The sequence below is a fragment of the Papaver somniferum genome, chromosome 10, assembly GCF_003573695.1.
Source record: "Papaver somniferum cultivar HN1 chromosome 10, ASM357369v1, whole genome shotgun sequence".
NCBI classification, from domain to species: domain Eukaryota; kingdom Viridiplantae; phylum Streptophyta; class Magnoliopsida; order Ranunculales; family Papaveraceae; genus Papaver; species Papaver somniferum.
The window spans coordinates 9,975,558-9,998,923 of NC_039367.1; the positions used below are offsets into that span (position 1 = coordinate 9,975,558).

The following is a 23,366-nucleotide window of genomic DNA, read 5'->3' on the forward strand; positions in this document are numbered from 1 at the left end:
TTCCACACCCAAGACGAGTCTTGGTTTTTCTTATAATGTAAAGGATGATTATTGTTGAGGACAAAATCCGTCATGTTTACATCCTAAATAAAAATAAAATAAAAGCGCGAAATGAGATGTTTAGATTTAGCACATAAATGGTCAGCCTAAAATTGGATCGACCGGAATGATGTTGTTCGAGAGAATTCCGAAATCGTCGGAACCAGATTTTGAGAGAATTCTGTATTATTTACGCGTTCTTTTTTTCCTTAATGTTTTTTTTTTTTTGGATGAATTTCTGTCTGAATTTTCAGAAATTCATCTTTTTGATTTCGAGGAGGAAGTGAATAATCTTGCTGTACTATCAACAGAACAGGTTATACACTCATCCGTTTTCTGGATAGATAGAATTTATTTGAATTCCTAAAGGTTAGGTTTTTGTAATTAATGATCATTGTGTATAGAAAACTCATTTTGATTTTGATTTTAATTTAGATTTTGATATGAGAATGAAAATTTTGGAGATGGATAAATATTTTAGATAGATTAGAGAAAATGTCGTCGTCAAATACAAGCTCGATGAATATCTCATCGAGCAATGTATCTCCTCCTCCTCCTCCACCATCGAGTAGCGATGATAATCCAGAAAATTTAATACCTTCGCCATCTGTAATCTTCCGACCTGAATTGGAATCTGCAAGCGCTCCTGAAGTCTCAAACCCACAATCTCCACCACCACCACCAAGTTCTCCGCCTCCTTCTCCTCCGCCAAGTTCTCCTCCGCCAAGTTCTCCCCCGCCAAGTTCTCCACCACCCAATTCTCCACCACCTTCCTCACCACCTCCAAATTCTCCACCACCAGCTCCGGTGACTTCACCATCTCCGCCACCCCCACAGATAGATTCTCCGCCTGTTACTCCATCTCCTTCTCCTCCTCCCCCGTTTCCTTCTCCTCCTCCCCCAGTTGTTCCGGAGCCATGGAGTCAAAGTGCAAATTCTGTTAGCCCTTCGCCAACGCCAACAACCATCACGTTTGTTTTACCTCCACCATCTCCAGGAATCTCCGGATTGTCACCTCCTCCAATACAATTTCCCCCGCCCACCGTTAACCCATTAACTCCATTGCCTGGATCACAAACAGGACCTACTTCCCCCCCAGGTTGGTCCGCACCACCTGCAGTACCATCTACCCCTACGCCAGATTCTGCCCGTAATCTAACTCCTCCTCACTCCACATCCAATCCTTCACCGAAATCAGGGAACAACGGTGGAGTTGTTGTCGGAGCTGCTGCCGCAGTAATGGGAGTAGTAGTTCTCGCCATGGTTGCTTTCCTTTTCTTTATGGTGAAAAAGAAGAGGAAGAGGGGAGGACCCGGACTTGGTGTGCATTATGGACCTACCCCTGGTAATGTCATTGTCCAACCAGGTAAACAATGTACATCTATGTTTATTCAGATGCTTAAATTTGATTGTCTGAAAACTGGAGTTCTGTATATATTTGTAGATGGGTACTTCTATGTCCAACAACCGCAAAACCTGTTAGTAGGTCGATCAGATGGATTGTACAATGGAAGGCCACCACTGTCTCCCACAGTTGAATATCACAATGGAAGTAGTGGACCTGATTCAGGTGTAATAGGACTTATATCATGCTTTAGCTATGAAGATTTGATGGAGATAACAAATGGGTTCTCTAAGCAAAATATTCTTGGACAAGGTGGATTCGGGTGTGTATACAAGGGTAGGCTTCTAGATGGAAGAGCAGTTGCAGTAAAACAGCTCAAGACAGGCAGCAGCCAGGGGGAACGGGAGTTTAGAGCTGAAGTAGAGATCATTAGTCGTGTGCACCACAGGCATCTAGTCTCTTTGGTTGGATATTGCATCGCTGAAAATCAGCGATTGCTTGTATACGAATTTCTACCTAATAACAATCTAGATCATCATTTGCACGGTAAGTAACTTTGTTACTTTTCTTGAATGTCATGTGCTTTATGTTTCGTGCTGCTTGAAGTTGATGCTTATTGTCCAGGTAAAGGAATGCCTGTGATGGAATGGCCAAAAAGAATTAAAATTGCTCTTGGTGCTGCTCGTGGATTGGCATATCTACATGACGATTGTACGTAGCTTATGCAAACTTGTTTGCTTTTAGTACTTGTTTTCTCAAACATCAACCAAAATTTTGGTCAAATCGTATCGTAGAAAGTGAAGAATATACCAGCAAATTCAAGTCTCGCTATGAGATGGAGAAGAATGTAGCCGGTTAACATAATGCAACTGCCAACTGTTGCCATGTTTATGGAATTTCAGCTATTCCCGAGTACCAACAAATAAATTATATGCCTATATCCAGATAGTTGTAGTGCTTGACAAATTAACTTTCTGCTTTCTTGCGTGTTTGCATTCAGGTAACCCAAAGATAATTCATAGGGATATCAAGTCTGCAAACATTTTATTAGATGATACTTTTGAAGCACAGGTTATAACATTTACTTAATATATATGCTTTTCTTTCTTGTTTTGATTGGCATACTATAATCTAACTTGAAACCTGTTTTAAATCACAGGTTTCAGACTTTGGACTCGCCAAACTAGCAAGTGATTATAACACTCATGTATCAACTCGTGTGGTGGGGACGGTTGGGTAGGTTACATATTTTGTAAGATGAGATCATATTTTGTATCAGGTTGGACGCATTTCGGGTTTTATTTTGACTAGCACTACATGATATAACCTCAATTTCCATCAACTTATAGTCTTCGTTCGATGGGTATTCGTTAATAGCAATTAACAGAGGTCACAATGTAATCCAGGAATCATTGAAAGTACAACATATGTTTTGGTTATAAAAAAAGTAATGAAAATATTTCAATTGAACAATATCTTATGTGAAGGATTATCATACCAATGGCCCCAGCTGTTGTGACTTGTTCACCCTTCACTGATAAGCAACATAACAGAAAATATCTGGATCACATCTCCTGATATTCAGTTTGGCTTTCAGGTATATGGCACCAGAGTACGCATCCAGCGGAAAACTGACTGATAGGTCGGATGTGTATTCATTCGGAGTAGTGCTTCTCGAGCTTGTGACAGGGCGTAAAGCCATCGATCCAACTCAGCCTTTAGGTGATGAGAGTTTAGTTGAATGGGTAAGGACTAAGCTTCAAACTCTTTTCATGTCTGGGTGTCTTACTTCCCTTTGAAACAGGAAACTTTGTTAACAAGAGAAAGAAATATGAATTTTGCTGTGTTGCAACGATACGGTATCGGATACAAGATACCAATACGCTACTATGATACACCAACTTGAAAAACTAAAATACAGTGATACCGCATACTCAATATTGATCAATAGTTTAACATAAATATATTATATAAGATAGAAACTTAACAAAATACATACATGTGTTTGCATGATTAAAATATAATCTGTATGATTAATCTCACTGAAGAAAGAAAAAGTCTGGATAAGATGGAAGAAAGTCTAGAGCAAGATTAGTGGACAGATTCGGAACTAATATTTTGTCACTACAGTTAAAACTTCTCCTAAGAGCAAGTCTTATGGTGGAATCCATCCATCTTCCATCTTCCACGCCACCTCAGCACTTAATACTGTGGACGGAAGCGCAAGTGTAATGGTGGAATAGTAGAAACGCTATTCTTAATTGAGCTAAAAAAACGCAATTAAGAATGAAGCTAAAAAAACGCAATTAAGAATGTAGCTTTTTTTTCAGCCGTTAGATTTCAACAACTCATTTTAAATCTACGGATAAAAAAATAACGCAATTCTTAATTACGTTTTTTTAGCTCCATTCTTAATTGCGTTTAACGCTATTCTTATTGGCGTTCAGATGGATTTCACGAACCCTTCCACGAAACCGTGGAACCTTACTTGGATTTTCTGTGGAAGACCCCAACTTGGAAGCCACTAGACTTGACATTCCATGGTTTTTCCACACTTAGAATAGTTTGGATTCCACCATAAGACTTGCTCTAAAATCTAGTAAAATATCTAAATTTTCTAATGTATAGTCAAAGTTTTCTAACTGAGTTGTATCTTGAAGTATTGGGAGTATTAGTACGCGTATCCGTGTAAATACGTATTGATACGGCTAAGTTTTTTTTTAGGCGTAACATTGTAACACAGGAATTTTGTTATTCTGTTTATGTGCCTGAGATTTTTTATTTGAATAATTTATAAAAATCAGTTTACTTGATTTGATTCCTTTAGCCAAAATCATGACTTATGTCGTATTCCCTGAAATATTCTTGAAATTTGAACCAATAAAGCGTCTTCTTGGTAGACACCAGATTTTACTGGTGCAAATAAGAAGAAATGAAGCCCTTGTACAAAATTAGATGTGAATTATTGAGTACAATAATTATTGAGTATAATTACAATTGAGTGACTGCAACTTATTAATATATTTCACTTCTTCATGGAAATGTTATTTCTGTCATTACATATTTCTTAGGAATCCGTGAGATGGTTGTGAACAATAGATTGAACATTTTAATAGATGTAGTAAATTATAGTCCTCTGTAATAGCTTAATTGTTTAACTTTGCCTCTCTAGCCATTACATTTTTAATTAAACAGAGGCCCCTCAGTCATCCTTAAAGTGTACACACTCAAGCTCTTTTTCTAGATTGCTCGTTACGTAGAATTGCTCCATTCATTTCTGACAATCCATTATTGACCTGAATGCAGGCTCGACCACTTCTCATTCATGCTCTTGACACTGGAAATTTTGCCGCATTAATAGATCCAAAACTTGAAAGCAGATATGTAGAGACTGAGATGTTACGGATGATTGAGGCAGCTGCTGCTTGTGTTCGTCATGCAGCCCCTAGGCGGCCTCGTATGGTGCAGGTGGTATTTACAAACTATGAACTTCAACTATGCATAATCACTCTTTAAAGAAATTCTTACTGTCACTTCGCTACCAGCTTGGGCTAGTTTCTTAACTGCCTCTTATGAATTTTGTCTTTATGATCCCATTTTCTATTGGAAACAGTGTCTTTTTTACCACATGAATGTTGAGATTTTGAATCTTAATTAGATCGTGCTTCTTTTAACTGACAATACGATTAAATCCCTAACTTGGGTTCTACTTAACTAAAACCCAGCATGCACAAGCCAAAGCATAATACTTCTGTACTAATACTTCATCATGTTTGTTGTCTGCTTTAAATGAGTCTTACGACCCAGTTATCTTGGATTCAGTCCTTGTTTGACCATAAACACGAGGACTTACGGCTCATTTTGAGAGTGGTCTCTTAAACTGACAGCGGGTATTTTTTGAGCTTGAGTCATTTGTCTTATTCTCCCTCAACATCCCTCCATAACTGTTGTGGATGTAGGCCACATTGACTGAACCACATAATGTGACTTTGAAGTGTTTGTGCTTCCGCTTGTGCTTTTCTTTTTGCCTTACTGCATCATCATAACCACTTCTCATGGAAATGAATGAAAATACTTTCTTGTTTCGCTCAGGTTTTACGAGCATTAGATAGTGAATGCGACGGGTTAATAGATCTTAACAATGGTTTAAAGCTTGGCCAAAGTACTGCATATGACTCTGCTGAGTACAGTGTCGAAATTAAGCGATTTCGGAGGATGGCTTTCGGCAGTTGGGAGAGCTCTGATTATGATATATTAGGTGTGGATGGGCAGAGTTCTAATGGTGTTACCGTTGAGCTCGAGGAATCTGGTTCCGTCGAGTTCCCAAGCAGCAGTGATTCGGAAAGTCATCTGATGAAGTCACCGCATTCGAAGCAACGAAACCGTTTGAAACCAAGGTGATTTCTCTGATTTCTCAAAGACTGCAGCAAACAAACAAACAAACAAAACTAAACAATCTCTTGACTTTCCGACGTGGTTAATATTCTTGTTCATCAGAGATCTTGAGGAGGGTATTGCACAAAGACATGCACATTAGAGCTGCCCATCTACTGATACTTCTGGTGGCTTGGGTTTACATGGAAAATTTCTGTGACGGGAACTGCATGATAGTGACCTTGAGATAGGGAATAATTTGAAGAATACTAACTAATCTTTGGGTAGACTTGATCTACTAGACATGATATGTAAATTCGCTGCCTAACAAGTCCATTTTGCACATATGCGTGTACATCGTTTGTCTGTCAAATTTTTATTTGGCATCGGTGAACACACGAGATCAATGCTACCAACTTTTATGTATTACGTAGATTTTTCTCATATGGTCTTGTTAAAATAAAAAAGAAAAAAAAAAGCATTAGAAGAGAGTAATATATATACAATGAATCAAGGATGTATACATAAAATGGAAGAAGAGGATATTCCATCCACTGTAGTAATAGTATTTTTTTTTCTTTTTGAAGATAAAGATAAATTTTTTTTTAAGGAAGCCATGATTTTGACAGTGTTGTGGAAATGTTACTGCATTCCTATCATCTAGTACAACGTTTGAAAGGAAAGGACACATTATATCAAAAAAAAATTGTTGAAGTCATTGGGTTCCTCTATTGGTGTTCGACTGCCTCGTTTGCTAGTTTGTCTTCCGTCTGATTTGCTTCTCAGTAAGCATGTCCTGTTCTTGGATGGGGGATTTGGAGCATTAGCATTTTGATTTCCTGTATCATGTTTCTAAAGTATCAAGGAGTGGTGTGTTGTTGATGTGTTAGAAGTTCAGGGTTTAGAGTGTGTTGTATGAGTGCTTGTGAATCCTCTTCGAACCAGACCTTTGTCCATTGTTGTTGTTGTAGTTCTAATCTCGTTGCCAAGAAAAAAAAGCCATGTTTCTGCAGCAATAGTTGTTGTTATTCCTAAAGGTGTTGCCATCGGCATGAGTACTTGCCCAGTGTTATTTTTGCAAATTATTCCTGCGCCTGCTGGTCATGGATGTCCTTTGCTGCTCCGACGGTGTTAATCTTAATCCAGTCTCGCTGGAGGGCCTCGCATCCAATAAAAATTGTTCTTTCTCTGATATATTTGGATACATCTTGGTTGTGCCGTTGGGGCATCCGGACAGTATAGAATTAGATGTTGCTTTGCCCATTTATATCTGTCAAAATTATGCTCACTATTTGTCGTGGAGTGAGTTTGTGCTTTCTTCCTGGAGACCTGCATGTTTCTTACCAACATAAATGCCGTACAGTGAAACTAAATGGCATTGTTGTTGTGGCCGATAGTTTTCTGTTAACTGTAGTAGCTCCTTGGAAAGTCACCTTTGTTTTGTTTTGTATTGTTCGTTTTTCTTTTTCTTCATTATACTGAGATAAGTACAATAGTGTCCATTCTCTTGTTTTTTTATCACTCAGATGTGTTGTTACCGGAGATTTTAACTATATCTGTTTCAAAATAAAAAATAAAAATATCACTGATGTTTACAATCACCAATGAGAAGGCTCTCTCATCCACGAATTCTAGACTAGAAATCAAGAGGATACATCATAAGCTGTTGGAGATATTTTTCTCCAGAAAAAAGCAAATACTATCCCAAATTATATAAGGGATACTAACGGTTATATGGGACTGGATTATTGCTAAGGGGTATTTTTTGTGATGAAATGTCAATTCTTCCTTTTACCCCAATAAAAGCTAAAAATAAAAGATAAAATAAAACTAAACCATTTTAAATTGGTATCTCCCATTCCCTCAAAACCGGCTGCTCTTCTTCTTCTCCTCGTCTTCCATAATTTCTTCATTTCATCGTCAAGTAGTCGATTCCAAAAATTTTATTCGTCCATTAATTTCCGTAGTGTTGTGATTGAATTGTTTAGCTTTTAAATAAAAAATGAAGTCAAATTGAAGAGTTACAGAGTAACTGTCGGGATTGGTTAATGTATGAATGCAATAACAATCGGCATTGTTCTGTGGATGAACCCCATTGCTGACGGTTTTAGTCAACATGTCTTTTCGTTGAATGCAATGCCGACTGCTATGTTAGCTGTTAGAGCACTGCTCGGTCGAACTCTCAAGCGTTGCTATCTCAAGCTTGTTTGTCAAGTTTAGTTGCCAAAACTATAAGTCTTGATTTCTAGTCTACTTATACCTAAGTCTCGGATTAGGATAGTAAGTGTAGTTGAGCTCTAGACTCCACGACGTTCATCATGCGAAGACGAAGAACTACTCAAGGAACTTGTGTAACTTCATCGATAAAAAGGTATGTGGAGACTTGAACTTATCCATCACTCAAAAGTCTATCTATTTTATCTCTTATCTTGAGACAAAAGTCGTATTGCTATATAAACTTCGATCATACACATTTGCTATTTCGAGCCGAGTTTATCTCTCTTATCTATTTCTCGAAATATGTGTTGGTAAGCTTTCGCTTTGGCCAAGTTCATCTTTACTCGTGACGAAAGTCATGTTGTTATTTCAATAACTTGAAAATCGCTTTGATGAAAAATAGTTTGTGAATAACAACTGTATAACATCCTCTAAGAAAGTTTCAATGATTGAAATGAGAGTTTAGAAACATGTAACCATGTTTGGATATAAACATAGTGTGTTATCACATTTGTGTAAAAGCCCAAACCGGGAACCCAAAGTATGCGTTCCCGTAAGCGTACTGGCAGTTGTTGGAAATCTGGGTAAGTATGCGTACCCGTACGCATACTGGCGGAAAGTTTACGTCCGTGATTTCTGCTGGAGTTTGAAAGTAAAAACAAACTCAATCTGGTTACTTAAGTACGCGTACCCGTTTGCATACTTAGGTAGGTTACTTTCTAAAATTGGTTTGTTCATGAACTAAAACATTTATATAATAAAGAATGCAATCTTTGCAAACCGTGGTTATAATGTTCATGAATCGATTCTAGTGAATCAAAACCGATTTTGCTTCAATTGTGTATTGTATACTTCTATGAGATCTAAGCAATTGAACAACTCTCTAACTAGTTCATTTGAGTCATTTGAACTAGTTATGGTGAAGATGAATAAGGTTGATATGAAAGTGCTCATATGGCTAACCATTGGTTAACTATTGTTGAACCAACTAAGTATACCCAAATTTAAATGAAGTTACAATTCATTTGTGTATAACAAGCTAAGTTCGATCTAACGGTTGAAAGATGTTAGCTCGAATCTAATCAGGTTTTCATCTAACGGTGAATATTGAATGCTTTGTTACCAAGGTAACTTAGATTGTAAACCCTGATTTGGAGACTATATAAAGGAGAACTCTACCATCTGCGAAACCTAATCCCCACACCTCCTGTGTGATACTAGTTGCATAAACTAGAGTCGATTCTCCTTTAACCTTAGGTTTTTCACGAAAACCTGTAGGTTAACGACTTGAAGACTTCATTGGGATTGTGAAGCCAGACCCAAATGATTTCTCTGTAGTTGCGTGATCTGATCTTGCTGTTTCTATCATGATTGAGTGCAATCGTAAGATTGGCTTGATATTTATATCTTCGATAGGCAAGATAGAAAAGTAGTCACAAACACCCTTGTCTCATCATTTGTGATTCCACAATATCCTGTTTCGCTAGTCGATTAAGATTATTATGAGGTGATTGATATTTCTAGGCTGTTCTTCGGAAATATAAGTCCGGTATATCAATTGGTTCTTGTTCACCTTGATTTATCAAAAGACGGAAAAAAACCCGTAGGTATTTCTGTGGGAGACATATTTATATATTCCAATAGTCTTTTCTGTGTGAGACAGATTTGTTTATCAAGTTTTCGACTTTGAGTCGTAGCAACTCTTAGTTGTGGGTGAGATCAGCTAAGGGAATCAAGTGCATAGTATCCTGATGGGATCAGAGAGGTAAGGAACACAAATGTACCTTGAATCAGTGTGAGATTGATTAGGGTTCAACTACAATCTAGACCGAAGTTAGTTTGTAGTATGCTAGTGTCTGTAGCGGCTTAATACAGTGTGGTGTTGAATCTGTACTAGGTCCCGGGGTTTTTCTGCATTTGCGGTTTCCTCGTTAACAAAACTTCTGGTGTCTGTATTATTTATTTTCCGCATTATATTTTTTTATATAATTGAAATATCACAGGTTGTGCGTTGAATCGTTCAATTGGTAAATCCAACCTTTGGTTGTTGAGTGAAATTGATTGATCCTTGAACATTGGCCTTTGGTACCGTTCAAGTTATTTCTCTTGTATTCAATCAGGTTCGCGAGTTCCTAATTGCTTGAGTGTGGATTAAATCGAAAAATTGAGATATAACTCTTAGATATACTTTTTATTAAGATTGAGTCTGACTGTCTAGTTGATTCTCTTAAAAGTATATTGGAGTTAGTCCATACAGATTGCTAAGTGAAATATTGGGTGAGGTTGTTAGACTCCCGCTTTTTAATTAGTCAACTGGGTAATTTGCATGTTAGGAATCGATATAGTCGATTCAAGTTATATCAATGCCAATTGTCGGTTATTTTCGTCGCCATTGTTTCAAAATTTAATTGCAACGGATTATATAGTTTTCAAAATTGCATTTCTCTACTCCGAAATTGACCATAGTCAGCACCTTCTTCTTGGTGAGATGAGGATTTCCCAACATCAAATTCCTCACCAAGATCTCTCGTGTCACTCAAATCTCCCCAAATCCTCTTTTTCTACACTCCTATTCTATAACTAAACTTAAAAAGATAAAATCAAAATCAAAATATTAATCTTAATCTTAACAGGTTAATCAATTAACACTTATTTAGTTCTAATTTATTAAGGGTAATTTAGTTATTAGTAAATTTATTTGGATAAAGGGTTATTCAAATTACTTCACAATATATATATATATATATATATATATCTCAATTTTTTCGAGTATGTCTCAATTTGTGAGAGTATCCCTGAACATGGGTTCTAAAAAAATCTTGTACTTGATTTTACAAAAATAAAATAACCCTTATGTATTTACATTTATAAGACCCTTCTTATGATTTAAATACCCTTTCACTTCCACCTTCACATCAAGAACAACATAACATCACTCCAAAGTCCAAACCTCCAAACTCAACACCGCCATCAGCATCATTGTCGGGTGTCATCCATTATAATTTTACGGAAAAAATAAAAAACATAAGGATCTTGTAAATCTAGCGACCAACAGCTTTCTAGCTTATAAAGTTTTCCCCGCACGACAACATGAGATAAAACATGATATACATCCCTTTGTGTACTCTTTGATTTATACCATTCCAGTAGATTTCTAGTATCTTTCGATCGATTTTTTTACACTTGGTTTTCTATATGAATTTTGAAATTTTACTTTATCGATCGATTTTATGGAGTTTGAAAATTTGAATGGTTTCTCTGAATTTTCTTTTCTTTTCTAGATCTAGATTTATTTTTTCTTAGTTTCCCTGTCTCTCCAAAAGAGAAACAACTGGTGGATGGTGTGGGAAAAAAGTTAGGTCTAACAAGGATAGTGTGGTCATTTTATTCTTCATTAAAATTATATTTTATTGGGTCCCGGGCAAGGTTTTTAAAGCCTGAAGCGAAGCCTGAAGCGTTTTTCATTTTTAAGAAGTGATGCGTATGTTGAAGCGTGAAGCATCACTTCATGGTTAGTGTTTGAAGCGTCTATAAATAGCACTGGTTGTTCTTAGTTAGCTATGGAATTTAAATTTAAATGCTTAACTAAGAAGATAATATTTCTATAAATCTTGTATAAGTCCAATTATTATCATATAATAAGTTACAGCTCAGTGGTTAGGCCTACTGTAGGTATTCCCACGGAGAAGGGAAGTTCGAATCCCATCAGAAACTTCATTTTTTTCTTTTAAATTTTAGGCGGGAAAAATGTTGAAGCGTATCTAAATTTGGAATATACGGAGAAGGGAGGTTTGAATCCCATCAGAAACTTCTTTTTTGTCTTTTTTTTTCTTTTTTCTTTTAAATTTTAGGCGGGAAAAGTGTTGAAGCGTATCTAAATTTGGAATATACGGAGAAGGGAGGTTCGAATCCCATCAGAAACTTCTTTTTTGTCTTTTTTTTTTCTTTTAAATTTGGAATATACGGAGAAGGGAGGTTCGAATCCCATCATAAACTTCATTTTTTTCTTTTAAATTTTAGGCGGGAAAAGTGTTGAAGCGTATTCAAATTTGGAATATGCCCGTGTTGTGACTCGAAGATTTTTTAAGCAAAGCGTACGCTTTTAAAAATCATGGTCCCGGGTATAAATATTTTTTAATTAGGGACTTGTCGACATAGATAATCCTTAAATGGATCCTCACTCCCGAGCCTAATTTCTACAATTTAAGAGGTTTCCTTAGCCTTTATTGATTTGTTGCTATTTTAAACCACAAAAAATGGCCCACAATTTATGCATCATCACATATCCGTGGATCGTTTTATTTCCCCTAATAGTTACTCCATCAAACTTAGAAAATTCTTTTCAGCAGCCCAAAAATCTAAATGTACAACCCGTCACCTTTGTCAATAAAAGTCAATGGTTTTTTATGGTGTCGACCGAAAAGGTCTTACAATATAAGAGGTTTGACTACTTAATTAACATTAATTTAAGCAATTAAACATTCATTTCTTCACTATCTGTCTTCATCCAACACCACTAATAGATTCAGGGTTTGAAATTTTAGTTGATTTGAATGTTTGTTATATAAATTGGTTATAATGGATATAATCTATATATTGTTAGATTTAATAAATAAAAGGGAGATGATTTTCTAGGTTAGGTTTGAGTTTAATGGAAGCTTGTTTTTCAGGGGTTTAGTGAAGAAAAAAGATTCGTTGAAACTGTATGGATTAAAGGTTGGATTATCCTTCTCTGTCTAATTTATGTAATTGATTGATTGAGTTTTGCAGGAATAAAAGAAAATGGAAATGGTAAAGTTGGAGAAAAAGAAGCAAATTTAAAAGGTAAATTAAAATATTCGTTTTTTATATTTAGAAATGTTAACATTTAATTGCAACTCCTATATGTTTATACTGTAGTGTTACAGCACTGCTTGGTTAAACTCGCATGTTTTGTTATCTTACGGTTATTGTAATGTTAGATGCACAAAACTATATCTTGATCTCTAGTCTATTAAAGTCAATTCTCATACTAGATTAAAGTTTGGTAGTTGAGTATCAGACATCGTTACATAACCCTCGATGATTGAAGACTAGAGATCGAACGAAGAAATTTGAAGAACTTCATCGGAAAATAGGTACGTGAAGCCTGAACCATCATATTTATTCACGTCACTTACCATTCTATCCTATGAGACTATGTCGTATGATTTTAGTTGATTTTATATTGCAAAGAAGAAATGTTGAGTTAAGCTTGTATTGATAAGTATCTTGAAATACGATTCAAACAATGGATGTTCTAGATCCTTGACAATCTTGGTTGAGAACAATTTATTGTTCATGAGTTATTTATTTTTTTCAGGTTGATCATTTGGAAATTACCCAGAAAATGATATTCATTATGTATGGCGATTGAGAATATTTCAAATTATTGGAAGAGAGTTTTCAGAACTACTGAAATTCTGGGCACAGGGTAGGTACGGATACTCTAATGATCTGACTTCCGGCATATGGTAGGTACGCAAACCCAGTACGCGTAGCCAAAGGTTCCGAGTTCGTGAATGAGAGGGAGGTCCACATACCCGGTACGCGTACCCCAACAGCCTGATTTCACATACTGGTTTGTAGTTATGCATACGCCTACACATACCTACCCAGTATCGAACTAAGAAGATGCTCATGAACTATTTTCACAAATTTGTTTCGCATTGCTACAACTCTTATAAACAGTTCCAAGACAACTTGTTCACTAAATCACTTTGTGTTTGTAAATCATAGTTTAAGTATTGAGTGTTAATATACATAGTTTATGCTTGTAAGTTCATAAGGCATATTTGCCATGAATTATCATCGTACATGGTTCCAGTACCTTGGAACATAGTGTATATTCTTCGGTGTAATTTCAAGGCGAAATTCTCACATGCTTACATGAATTCCTAATAAAAATTTCATCTAAACTAAGAAAGTGTTTGCTTAAATTTCAAGTTATCTTAGCTTGAGTTCAAAGTTACCTAGAGCCTTGAAAATGTATAAATCGTACAACATGACTTCTCAATCCATGATACTTTTGTGTCCTAGTTTCTTGCTAGAGTCGTCCTCTATTAACCTAGGTTTCCACTGATAAACCTAATTATGTTTACTATTTAAAAACTTCATTTAGGGATTCATAAAGCCAGATCCAATTATCTTTTACCTGAAAATTCGTGTATCCTGATCTTGCTCTTATTAATTGTTGAAGTTCTTGTCAATCTCCGATCAGGAACGAGATAGATAGAAATCGCAAAGTTCTTTTCGTCTCAGATTTTGTGATTCCTCAAGATAGATGTCTAAAACTCTTCTTCATTGATTTATTTAGATTGTTTTTGATAGATGGTTAATAATCCAAGTTTGTCAGTTAACTGAGTGTTAGTGTTTTAGAGTCGTGAGGTTTGCTGGACTTTGTCTATTCCAAACATATTTCCAAACCTAGATTTAAAGATCAAAAGGGAAATCATATAGGCTTATTTGTTAGTGGCAGATCAACGTCATAAGTATTAACTTAGGTTGAAGTAACTCTTAGGCTATCAAGTATTAAAAAAAAGAATTACTATTAGGCTGTAAAGGATGTCAACAAAGGAAATAAATTGCATAGATCCTTACGAGGTTCGAGAAACGTAAGGAGCACGGATGAAGCTGAATTTTTTTGAGGGTTAATTCGGTCTCAACTACATTCCAGTCTGAAGTACGATAGTAGGCTATTGTCTGTAGCGTCTTAATATAGTTTGGAGTTCAAGGCTGGACGAGGTCCCGGGGTTATTCTGCAGGTGCATTTTCCTCGTTAACAAACTTATGGTTTCTTATGTTTTTCCTTTTCCCCGTTATATTGTTTTATCTTTACAATTGGAAAAACACAAGTAGTATGTATTTAATCTAGGTAGTTTAAGTACTTATTAATTTTGATTAATAACGAGACTTGTTCTTGTTGAATTCGTATCTTGAAAGATAGATTACATGTTTGATACTTGTCAGAATTTAGATCCTCTTGACTTGGATATGATTAGATTGATATTGGATATTGATTTGTGAGATCATCCAAATACTCTTCTACACAATCAGGTTCATGGACTTATCAATCTAGACATATTGATTGTGGAATATATAAGAGATAACTCTTTATATATATTGTTCAAGTATTTTCAATTATATCTACTTACAATTATATTAGGTTTTGTCCATACAGGATGCCGAACAAAAAAGTTGGTTGTGTACTTGGTACCGTCTCTTTTTAAATTGGTACCAGAGCAAACAAACATCGTTAGACCTAACAAAAAAGTCTGTGTTTGTAAGCATTCTAAACCTATGACCACGTATTAATATTTCTCCATCTGGATTTAATAATGCCAAGTGCTTAGGAATTACCTCAAAGGATCCCTCCTTAGTTGATTCTTCTGAATCCAGAAGTGACTTGTTATATCCCCAGTCTCTGAAGATATGCTCTTTAATCTTCCTAAAGATTCTATTTCAGAATATAAATAGAAACCTAACGGAAATTATAATGATTCCAATATTATTGAACATCAAATCTATGTGATAAACGACCTTCAGGAGAAGTATGTAAATGTGTTGAATCTCTTAACAGATAACGTGATCTCTGTGAAGTTGTTGAGTCATAATCATACAATATTAATAAGCTCATTTCATAATTAAACCTAAATAGAGAAAGGGTTAGTATTCTTGAATATACCGACAGAAAAAATACTGCACGAGAAAAAAAAAACAAATGATTGAGACTCACTCCTCTGAAATGGATAACCTCTATTTGTTAAAGAAAAAAGTTAAATTTGATCTCAGCTTGGTTCATGAGCAGTGTAGTTCATTGAAAAAGGAAAATTACGACTTAAAGTGCAACCTTAGCTCAATATCTGATAGGGTTTCTGATATTTTCTCAAAGATACTATCAGATAATGAAAAAGTCGCTCATGCTTTAACTAATAAATGATGGCGAAATACACGTCAAAAATCAGCGTTAGAGAGACCTTCTAAATGAGATCATGTGATAAACACCTCTTCTGGTATCTCGCAGTTTTATCCATTGAGGAAAAATGGGTCATCTTACATTGGACTCAATAGCGTCTGCAGTCTAGTATAGGAGTTTGGTTATATGACCAAACCAGTATAACTAGTGAGCTTAGAGACTATTTCTCTAAAATCACGAAGACCTCTAATCCTGATAACCTTGAATTTTTTTTGATAAATTTAAATCCTTGTATCACTGATGAGGATAATCTTATTCTTCTTGAATCTTAAACCGTTGAGGAGATTATAGATGTTCTTTTTCAGATGCAGTCATTGACCTCTTCAGGTCCAGACGTCCGTTCACCTGGTTTTTACCAGCAAATGTGGAATGTGGTTGGGGTCAGCATTGTTTATATGGCTAAAGCCTTTTTTTAATTTCTAGGCATTTACTTAAGCAAATAAATAATAGTTTCGTTAGTATCATACTTAAATATGAATCCACAAAGAGTGTTTCTGACTATAGACCTATTAGTCTTACTAATGTATCTTACAAGATTATTTCTAAGTTGTTGGCCACTATATTAAAAAAGGTGATGGATAAATTCATAAGCCCTTACCATGAAACCTTTCTCTCATCTAGGTTAATAACTGATAATATAGTTATAGCCCATGAAATTATGGACACTATGAAAAAGCGTAGATCTAAGAAAGGCCTTATGAAATTCAAACTTAACATGTCTAAGGCCTTTGATAAATATTTGGGAATGCCTCTTTAAGTTCAGAAAAACAAAGTACAGAATTTTTGGTCATTTGTATGAAAATTTTGGTAGCAAGTTGGCTTTATATAATGGTAAACACCTAAATTGGGATGGAGGGACTGTTTTGGCTCATATTATTTTAGGGACTTTAGCCTCTCACCATTTATTTGTTTTTCCCGTATCTAAGGTTGTTACCGATGAGTTGGACAGATTTCAGAGGAATTTTGTTCTCAATAAAAAATAGAATGGTAAAAGGATTAGTCTTATTAAGTGGAAAAAAGTGGCACAACCTAAAGCTCTATGTGGTTTTAACTTTAGAAAAACAGAAGTGATGAATAGTGTTCTCCTTGCTAAGCTAGCATGGAAAATGATTAATGGAGAAAGTAATTTGTGGGGCGGAGTCATGAAAGGTAAGTATTCATAATCTTTTGTAAAGACATATATATTCCAAGATGGAAAACTCCTTATTCCTCCCATTATGTCCATTCTTCTATGCAAATTGTTGACCAGTAAATGGACCAGGACACTAAGTTATGGGAAATAGATATCTTAACTTGTTTGTGTGATGATGAAACTGTTAGAGGTGTAATGAATATTATAATCCATATTTCAGGTAAGGATCATTTGAGATGGGCCTCAGCTACAAATAGGATATTCTCGGTTAAGACAGCTTATAAAGTCAATGACTCTATGTTAGAGCATAGCTCGATTGAACCCGCCAAGCGTTGGTATGTCAAGTTTGGATGTCATATTTTAGCGAATCAAAACTCAATTAAACAGTCGCTTGATTATATACTAGAGTCAATTTCGTATAGGTTAAACTATAAAGATTAGGATTATGATACATACAAGTATTACTCGAAGACTTGAAGAATGTGAAGAAGTAACAAGCTAGATCGACGATATCATCCTTCCTCTTGAGGTTAGTAATATAGTGACTTGAACTGTTTCATTCCTAATGTATCTTTCAAGTCGTGTTATATTGAAAACATAACTGTGAAGCTGTGAATGATTATACTCTATTAAACATAGTCTTAAGGAATTAGAATACGAAGTATAATGCTTATCTTTTGAACTTTGTATATAAGACATAGACATAATCGTATGAATGTTATTGTGATTATGTGTATGGGTACAGGTGAAGATTTCGTCTTAGGAAATAATGTTTACATTCATTTAAAGGAAGTACATTCATAAACTTGTTTTGTGAATCGAAAGGGAAATCGCTAGGCTTATTGGTATTGTTATTCATTGCATATCTTTGGATTACCAAGATGTGTGATTAGTAGAACCGATCATAATTTATTATGTATCTTGGTAAAACTATTCACAGTGCCTGACTTATGTATTGGTATGACTTTTATTAGTGCAACCGATCCTAAGTAATCATCTAAGATGGTATGATCGATATTTGTAATTGGTGTGACCGATCCTAGTAATTGGTGTAACCGATCCAAGTAATTGGTGTGACCGATCACAAAAGAGTATGTAATCAATCCTTGTGATTGGTGTAACCGGTCCTGGTAATTGGTGTAACCGATCCTGGTAACTGGTGTGACCGATCACAAGTAATACCATGAGAATATGGTAACCGGTCCTGGTAATTAACGTAACCAATCCTGGTAACTGATGTAACCGGTTCCAGTAACCATATTAAGGTAGAACCGATCCTTGTGTTTGGTAGAACCGTAAACCCATGATTAATGTATTGATATTTGATCAATCACATAGTTCTTGGAAGTCAGATGAACCAATTTTAAACTTGTTTGGAAGTGTGGTATAATCGGTCCAAGATTGTAAATATGAAAAAGGATTTACAAAGAAAAAGATGTTGACATACTTTGAACATGTTCAGTAACTCTTATCTTTTATTGTTAAAAGATATTCCTTAATAACTCAAGGAGATCCCGGACCGAAATAAGTTGAGAATCTTTTAATTAAGGTTGTTAATTTTATATGCTTTTAATTACCGGCAATTAAAATGCATATCTATGGAAAATAAAAATTGGTAATGTGCATTTACTAACTGGATATTTTCTAGTACGATTTCGGTTAATTTTGGACAGAGCATTTCTAGGAATTATGAAAACCGATTTGGGAATTTATTGCATGTCTTAGAATATTCGGTTTTGGAAATTCCTTGGTATCCAAACTTCCTTGGTCTATAAATACCCAAGTTTGCATTTCGAGCAAACTATCCTAATGATGCTTTTCGTAACCACAACAAATTAATATATAATTTTCCACCTAATTAACAAGTAATATAGTGTAGTCAACTTCGTTCCCACGAGGAGAAAGAGATTTTTAGTTGTAAAGTTGTCACGAAAAGGGAGGGTTTTTGGTTTTGAAAAGCATAAGAAAGTAAACAAAGCAATTAAAAGTGTATGTTGAAACCAATAAGAGAGATTAGATCAAGGAATCCTTCTTCGTTGCAAAACAATAAATCAAGTTATGTTCTTTTCCACTTTTTATTAGTCGCAGATTATCACCAACCGTAGGTAAAACAACTAGCTCAGTGCTAAATCCCTAAATCCCTAGTATCACCGGATACGGAAGTTCTCGACTACCGGATTCTATTCACCAAACCACTTAGTATTAGCTCACTCAAGATGTAATTTAGTTAAACGCATTAAGATTTATGAATTTATTAGGTTGATATTAGTAGTTAGACTCTTAGATCAAGGTCTACTTGCTAACGTTGTTTTCACACACAATTTCTCCACGGAATCCTTCCGCAAGGTCTCGTGTTTGCTACTTGTGTAAAGAGTTAAGAAACAATTACTTATCCCCTAACTTTCACTAGCTTTAGATCAATTAACAAATCAATTTAGTTGGCCACCTAAAAAATCTATCAATCAATCATGAATGTATAAACATTCCTATTAGTAAAAACAAACGATAATCATGTAAAAAAAAAACTTCAAAGTAGATTTAAAAACAAAACTCAAAACATGTTAAGAACTAGGAATTCATCCCCAATCAATAAGAAAATTAGCTACTCATGTTTTTGAAATTCACACAAATAATTAAAGGGAGAATTTTTAAAGTTCACACAAATAATTAAAAGAAGAATTTTGAAAAAGCAAGCAAAAACACAAGTGTTGTGTGTGTAGAAGGTGTAGAAGTGTGTAAAAAAGTGTCTAAAGAAAAGTAGAGAACTTCTCTATTTATAAGCTTCAATTTGCTTGCATTCCTCTTAGGAATAGCATCTCTTTCCCTTTGTAGCTCAACTTCCAAATCCTTGTCTTTGTGAAATTCTTTCATCTTCTCTTTCCAAATCCAAGCCCAATTCCTCAAACAATTTCAAACCCAAGTCTTCACATCCATGAGACTAATTATACCCTTCACAAAATTCAGCACATATTGAGTCGCCGGAAAATCCCGGTACCACCGGAATCCGGCCAGAAAGTTTCCTATAGCCTGAGATACTGTTGCAGTTGACGGAATATTCCGTTATGATTCCGTTAAACATATTTTCAAACTAACGGTCGTCGTCAGTCAATGGAGTCAAAGAAAAGGGAAGTCAGACACCGAGTTAGCATCTTGCTCGGCTAACTGGTCTTACTCAACTGAGTTAGGCATTACGAATCATCTGAATCTCTGAGTCGACTCATTAGAGGGAAGATTTAGACAGAGTTTCCTCTGTTTCAGGGCGATTCCAGGCCAAATTCAGGCCTATTTTTGGTCTTCTCCTGTGACAATCCTAACATTCATCTAGTTCTCAAGCAACATTTCATTCATCCTTGTAACAGCACAGTCACACACCCATAATCATCTGCTACTCATTTCTTGAGATTTGTTGCAGCACCAACATAACCCCTTCTGATATAATCAATTCCATCTCTCCACAGCATCACCAACATCTATCATGTCTTGATTTCACACACTGCAATTCTTATTTCATTCATGTAGTCTTGTTGTTCTTCAATTCAAACACAAAATCACTACCAACAACATCAACACTTCAGACCTCCACCCATGAACCATTCCCTGTACAAAAACTCTCATTTCTTCATCTGCTTCATAATATCACAAATTAGCAGAAACCCCTTCAATTTCTTGTCATCTTTGTCATTACAAATTTAACCAAAAACCCATTTAATCCATGGCGGCAACTGTTCTTCTCTGTCTTAATTTCTCAATCATATTGAATCACAGAAGAACCCTAAGTTCATCTCAAATTGCAACACAGATTCGAATTACATAAGAACCCTAATCTCACTTTCCGTTCTTCAGTCTCTTGGAAGCATCTTCTTGATTGGTTTCTTTTTCCAGCATAATTAACAGCTCTGTGAGTTTCTTCATTTGAATTTCCACCTTCAACCATCTTCTTCTCGATTTCTTCTCATCTGTTGATTTCAGAAAACCTACAGATCCCCTTTTTCTAATTTCTCAGCAAAACCCATCTACCCCTTCTCATCTTTCTCAACAGCAGTAAGCTCATCACCGTCTTCAATTAATTTTCGATCTGATTCTCACAATTTCAGCAGCAGCTGCGCTATTTTTCTCTTCTCAAAATTCCGCGTATAAATGATTGAGAAGCAATCTTCTCGATTTAGTGTTGTAATAATTGGATTAAACCAACCCCTAGTCCCAGATAAGGGCCATCCAAGTTAGGAACCCTTTAACGTAAGCTTGACGGTCTTTAGTGTTTTTTTCCAAATAGAGTTGCCCCTTAACCTTGGCTGGGCTCCAAATAGTATTCGCTTAGGAAATGACAATTTTGTCCTTTTTGCTCTTATTGGATGATTTCTTCTTCTTTTCGTCCGCATGATTCCAGAGTAGCTATAAAACTCAAAACAAGCATAAAATACATAATTTATAAGAAAAATAGCAAAGAAAGCATAACCAATAGATAATAAATAGGGTGTATTCTACACCCTATCAAATTCCCCCACATTTAGACTTTGCTAGTCCTCGAGCAAATCAAATAAAACCTACTCCAATTTCAAAGCTTTCCACCGTCGTACGCATCGAAAGAGTTATGAGGACATAGAGTTTCTGCATGCTAGTAATAAGAAGTTAGAAATACTAAAGAACATATTCTCATTCTTAAATGTTGAGTGAGAAATAACCACACTATAATGAGAGAATGCGTGTTTGAGAAGCGATCAATAAGCATTTCGCCTCGACTTCTGTCTCACCAAAAAGGGTTTTATGAAATTGCACTCAAAGGACGTACTTTTATGGTTCTCACATGTGTGCAGGTTGGAATGAAGAGAGAAATACTGCAACACGTTGAATGGTGGGAAGGACAACTTCCGAAATATTTTAAAAACCCACATCTTTTAACATTTTGGAAAAACCATTTTTCTGACGATCTCTAAGAAAGGAAATCAACCACTATTATCGAGGATGAGATTACTTACTTACCTTCACATCCGATTGCCAATTATGGTAACACCACTCTCACAGCATCCAATAGAAACGTCTTCGTCTCCTCGTCTTTATCTTCTTGGTCTTCGTCTTCGGCTTCAACTATTGATGATAAACTCTTGAACTTCGTAGATCCTTGACAATTTGTAACTCTTTACCTTATATCCTTGTCGCTTGAAACTTCGTTATATATTTTCCTTCCCCACGGCTTATTAAATAAATAAAAACCAAAAATAATAAAAATTTCTCTTGTCATCATTCTCTTTTCTTTTCTTTTTAATTTTCCAAATTTATTTTTTTCTTTTTATAAAGACAAGAGAAATAAAATACAAAACAAAGTGAAAATAAAACAAACCATAGTCGTGGGAAAAGTACTTTACCGCTTGATTCTTCACAACTTGTATCGTCTCGAAATCATAAACTTCAATAATTCTAACCTTTTTATTTTCTTTGCTCTTGTAAATAAGTCTTTAACATGTATATGTAAAAATCCACTCATTATATGTTGCTTTACTTGGATATGAAATTTACTCTTTTCTTGTTCTGTTGCTTGTAAACCTTGAACTTTTTCAACTTTCCTTGTAGATTTTGATGTCGCTCCCTTGTTGATGATGATGGTGTTTCTATGGATCCATTTTTGTCGAGAGAGAGAATGGTTCTAAGTGCAAATCGAACTACAAGAAGGAGGCTTTCATCTATAGACGTCACCCTCATGATTGAAAAAATTAGCACTCAAGAGATCAAAGAGTAGTGCTTCTATTGGTGGGAGGTTGGGTAGCTCACTATTCTACCCGGAATTAACGTACGGTGACACACACTCAAAAGAAAGCTTTTTTAGCCATCTACAAAAAAATAAAATTGGTCGGTGCCTCACATGATATAAATACGGGTAGTCTCCACTAATGATTGATCAGCAACTCTAATAATGCATTTCTCCCGCTCCTAATTTGCATCACCGACATGATTAGATCTATTATTTAACACTCTAACAAGTAATAAATCCGAACGTAGTTCCCTAACACTTCCAAGTTCAGTTATGTCGGTCATAATTCTCTATGTAAACATACCTAGAAGTACGCTAGTGACTCTAAAATCTCTAAAATTTGGAGGTTTTATGCAATTTTTTTTTTAATATGATTAATCACTCCCCCACACTTAAACCTTACATTGTCCTCAATGTAATTGAATCGTCCAAGTAAAGTCAAGGTGGGAAATCCTAGTATGATATGGAACAAGAAAAAATAAATAAACAAAACAAAAAGAAAATAAAAAGTAAAAGGTAA

General features: G+C 35.4%; 1 protein-coding gene across 2 annotated transcripts; it reads left to right on the forward strand.

The window, feature by feature from the left end:
• The first annotated feature begins 260 nt into the window (after positions 1 to 260).
• LOC113318374 (proline-rich receptor-like protein kinase PERK8) lies at positions 261 to 6,371 on the forward strand. Of its 2 annotated transcripts, none has more exons than XM_026566523.1 (9): positions 261 to 1,405; positions 1,484 to 1,930; positions 2,009 to 2,095; positions 2,385 to 2,455; positions 2,544 to 2,620; positions 2,982 to 3,129; positions 4,691 to 4,852; positions 5,477 to 5,781; positions 5,882 to 6,371. In XM_026566523.1, exons 1-9 carry the CDS (start codon positions 535 to 537, stop codon positions 5,919 to 5,921), a joined length of 2,208 nt encoding a protein of 735 aa, XP_026422308.1. In that variant the 5' UTR covers positions 261 to 534; the 3' UTR covers positions 5,922 to 6,371. The 2 variants fall into 2 exon arrangements, with proteins under 2 accessions (XP_026422308.1, XP_026422309.1); XM_026566524.1 differs by having other exon boundaries at positions 261 to 1,384.
• The last annotated feature ends 16,995 nt before the right edge of the window (positions 6,372 to 23,366 follow it).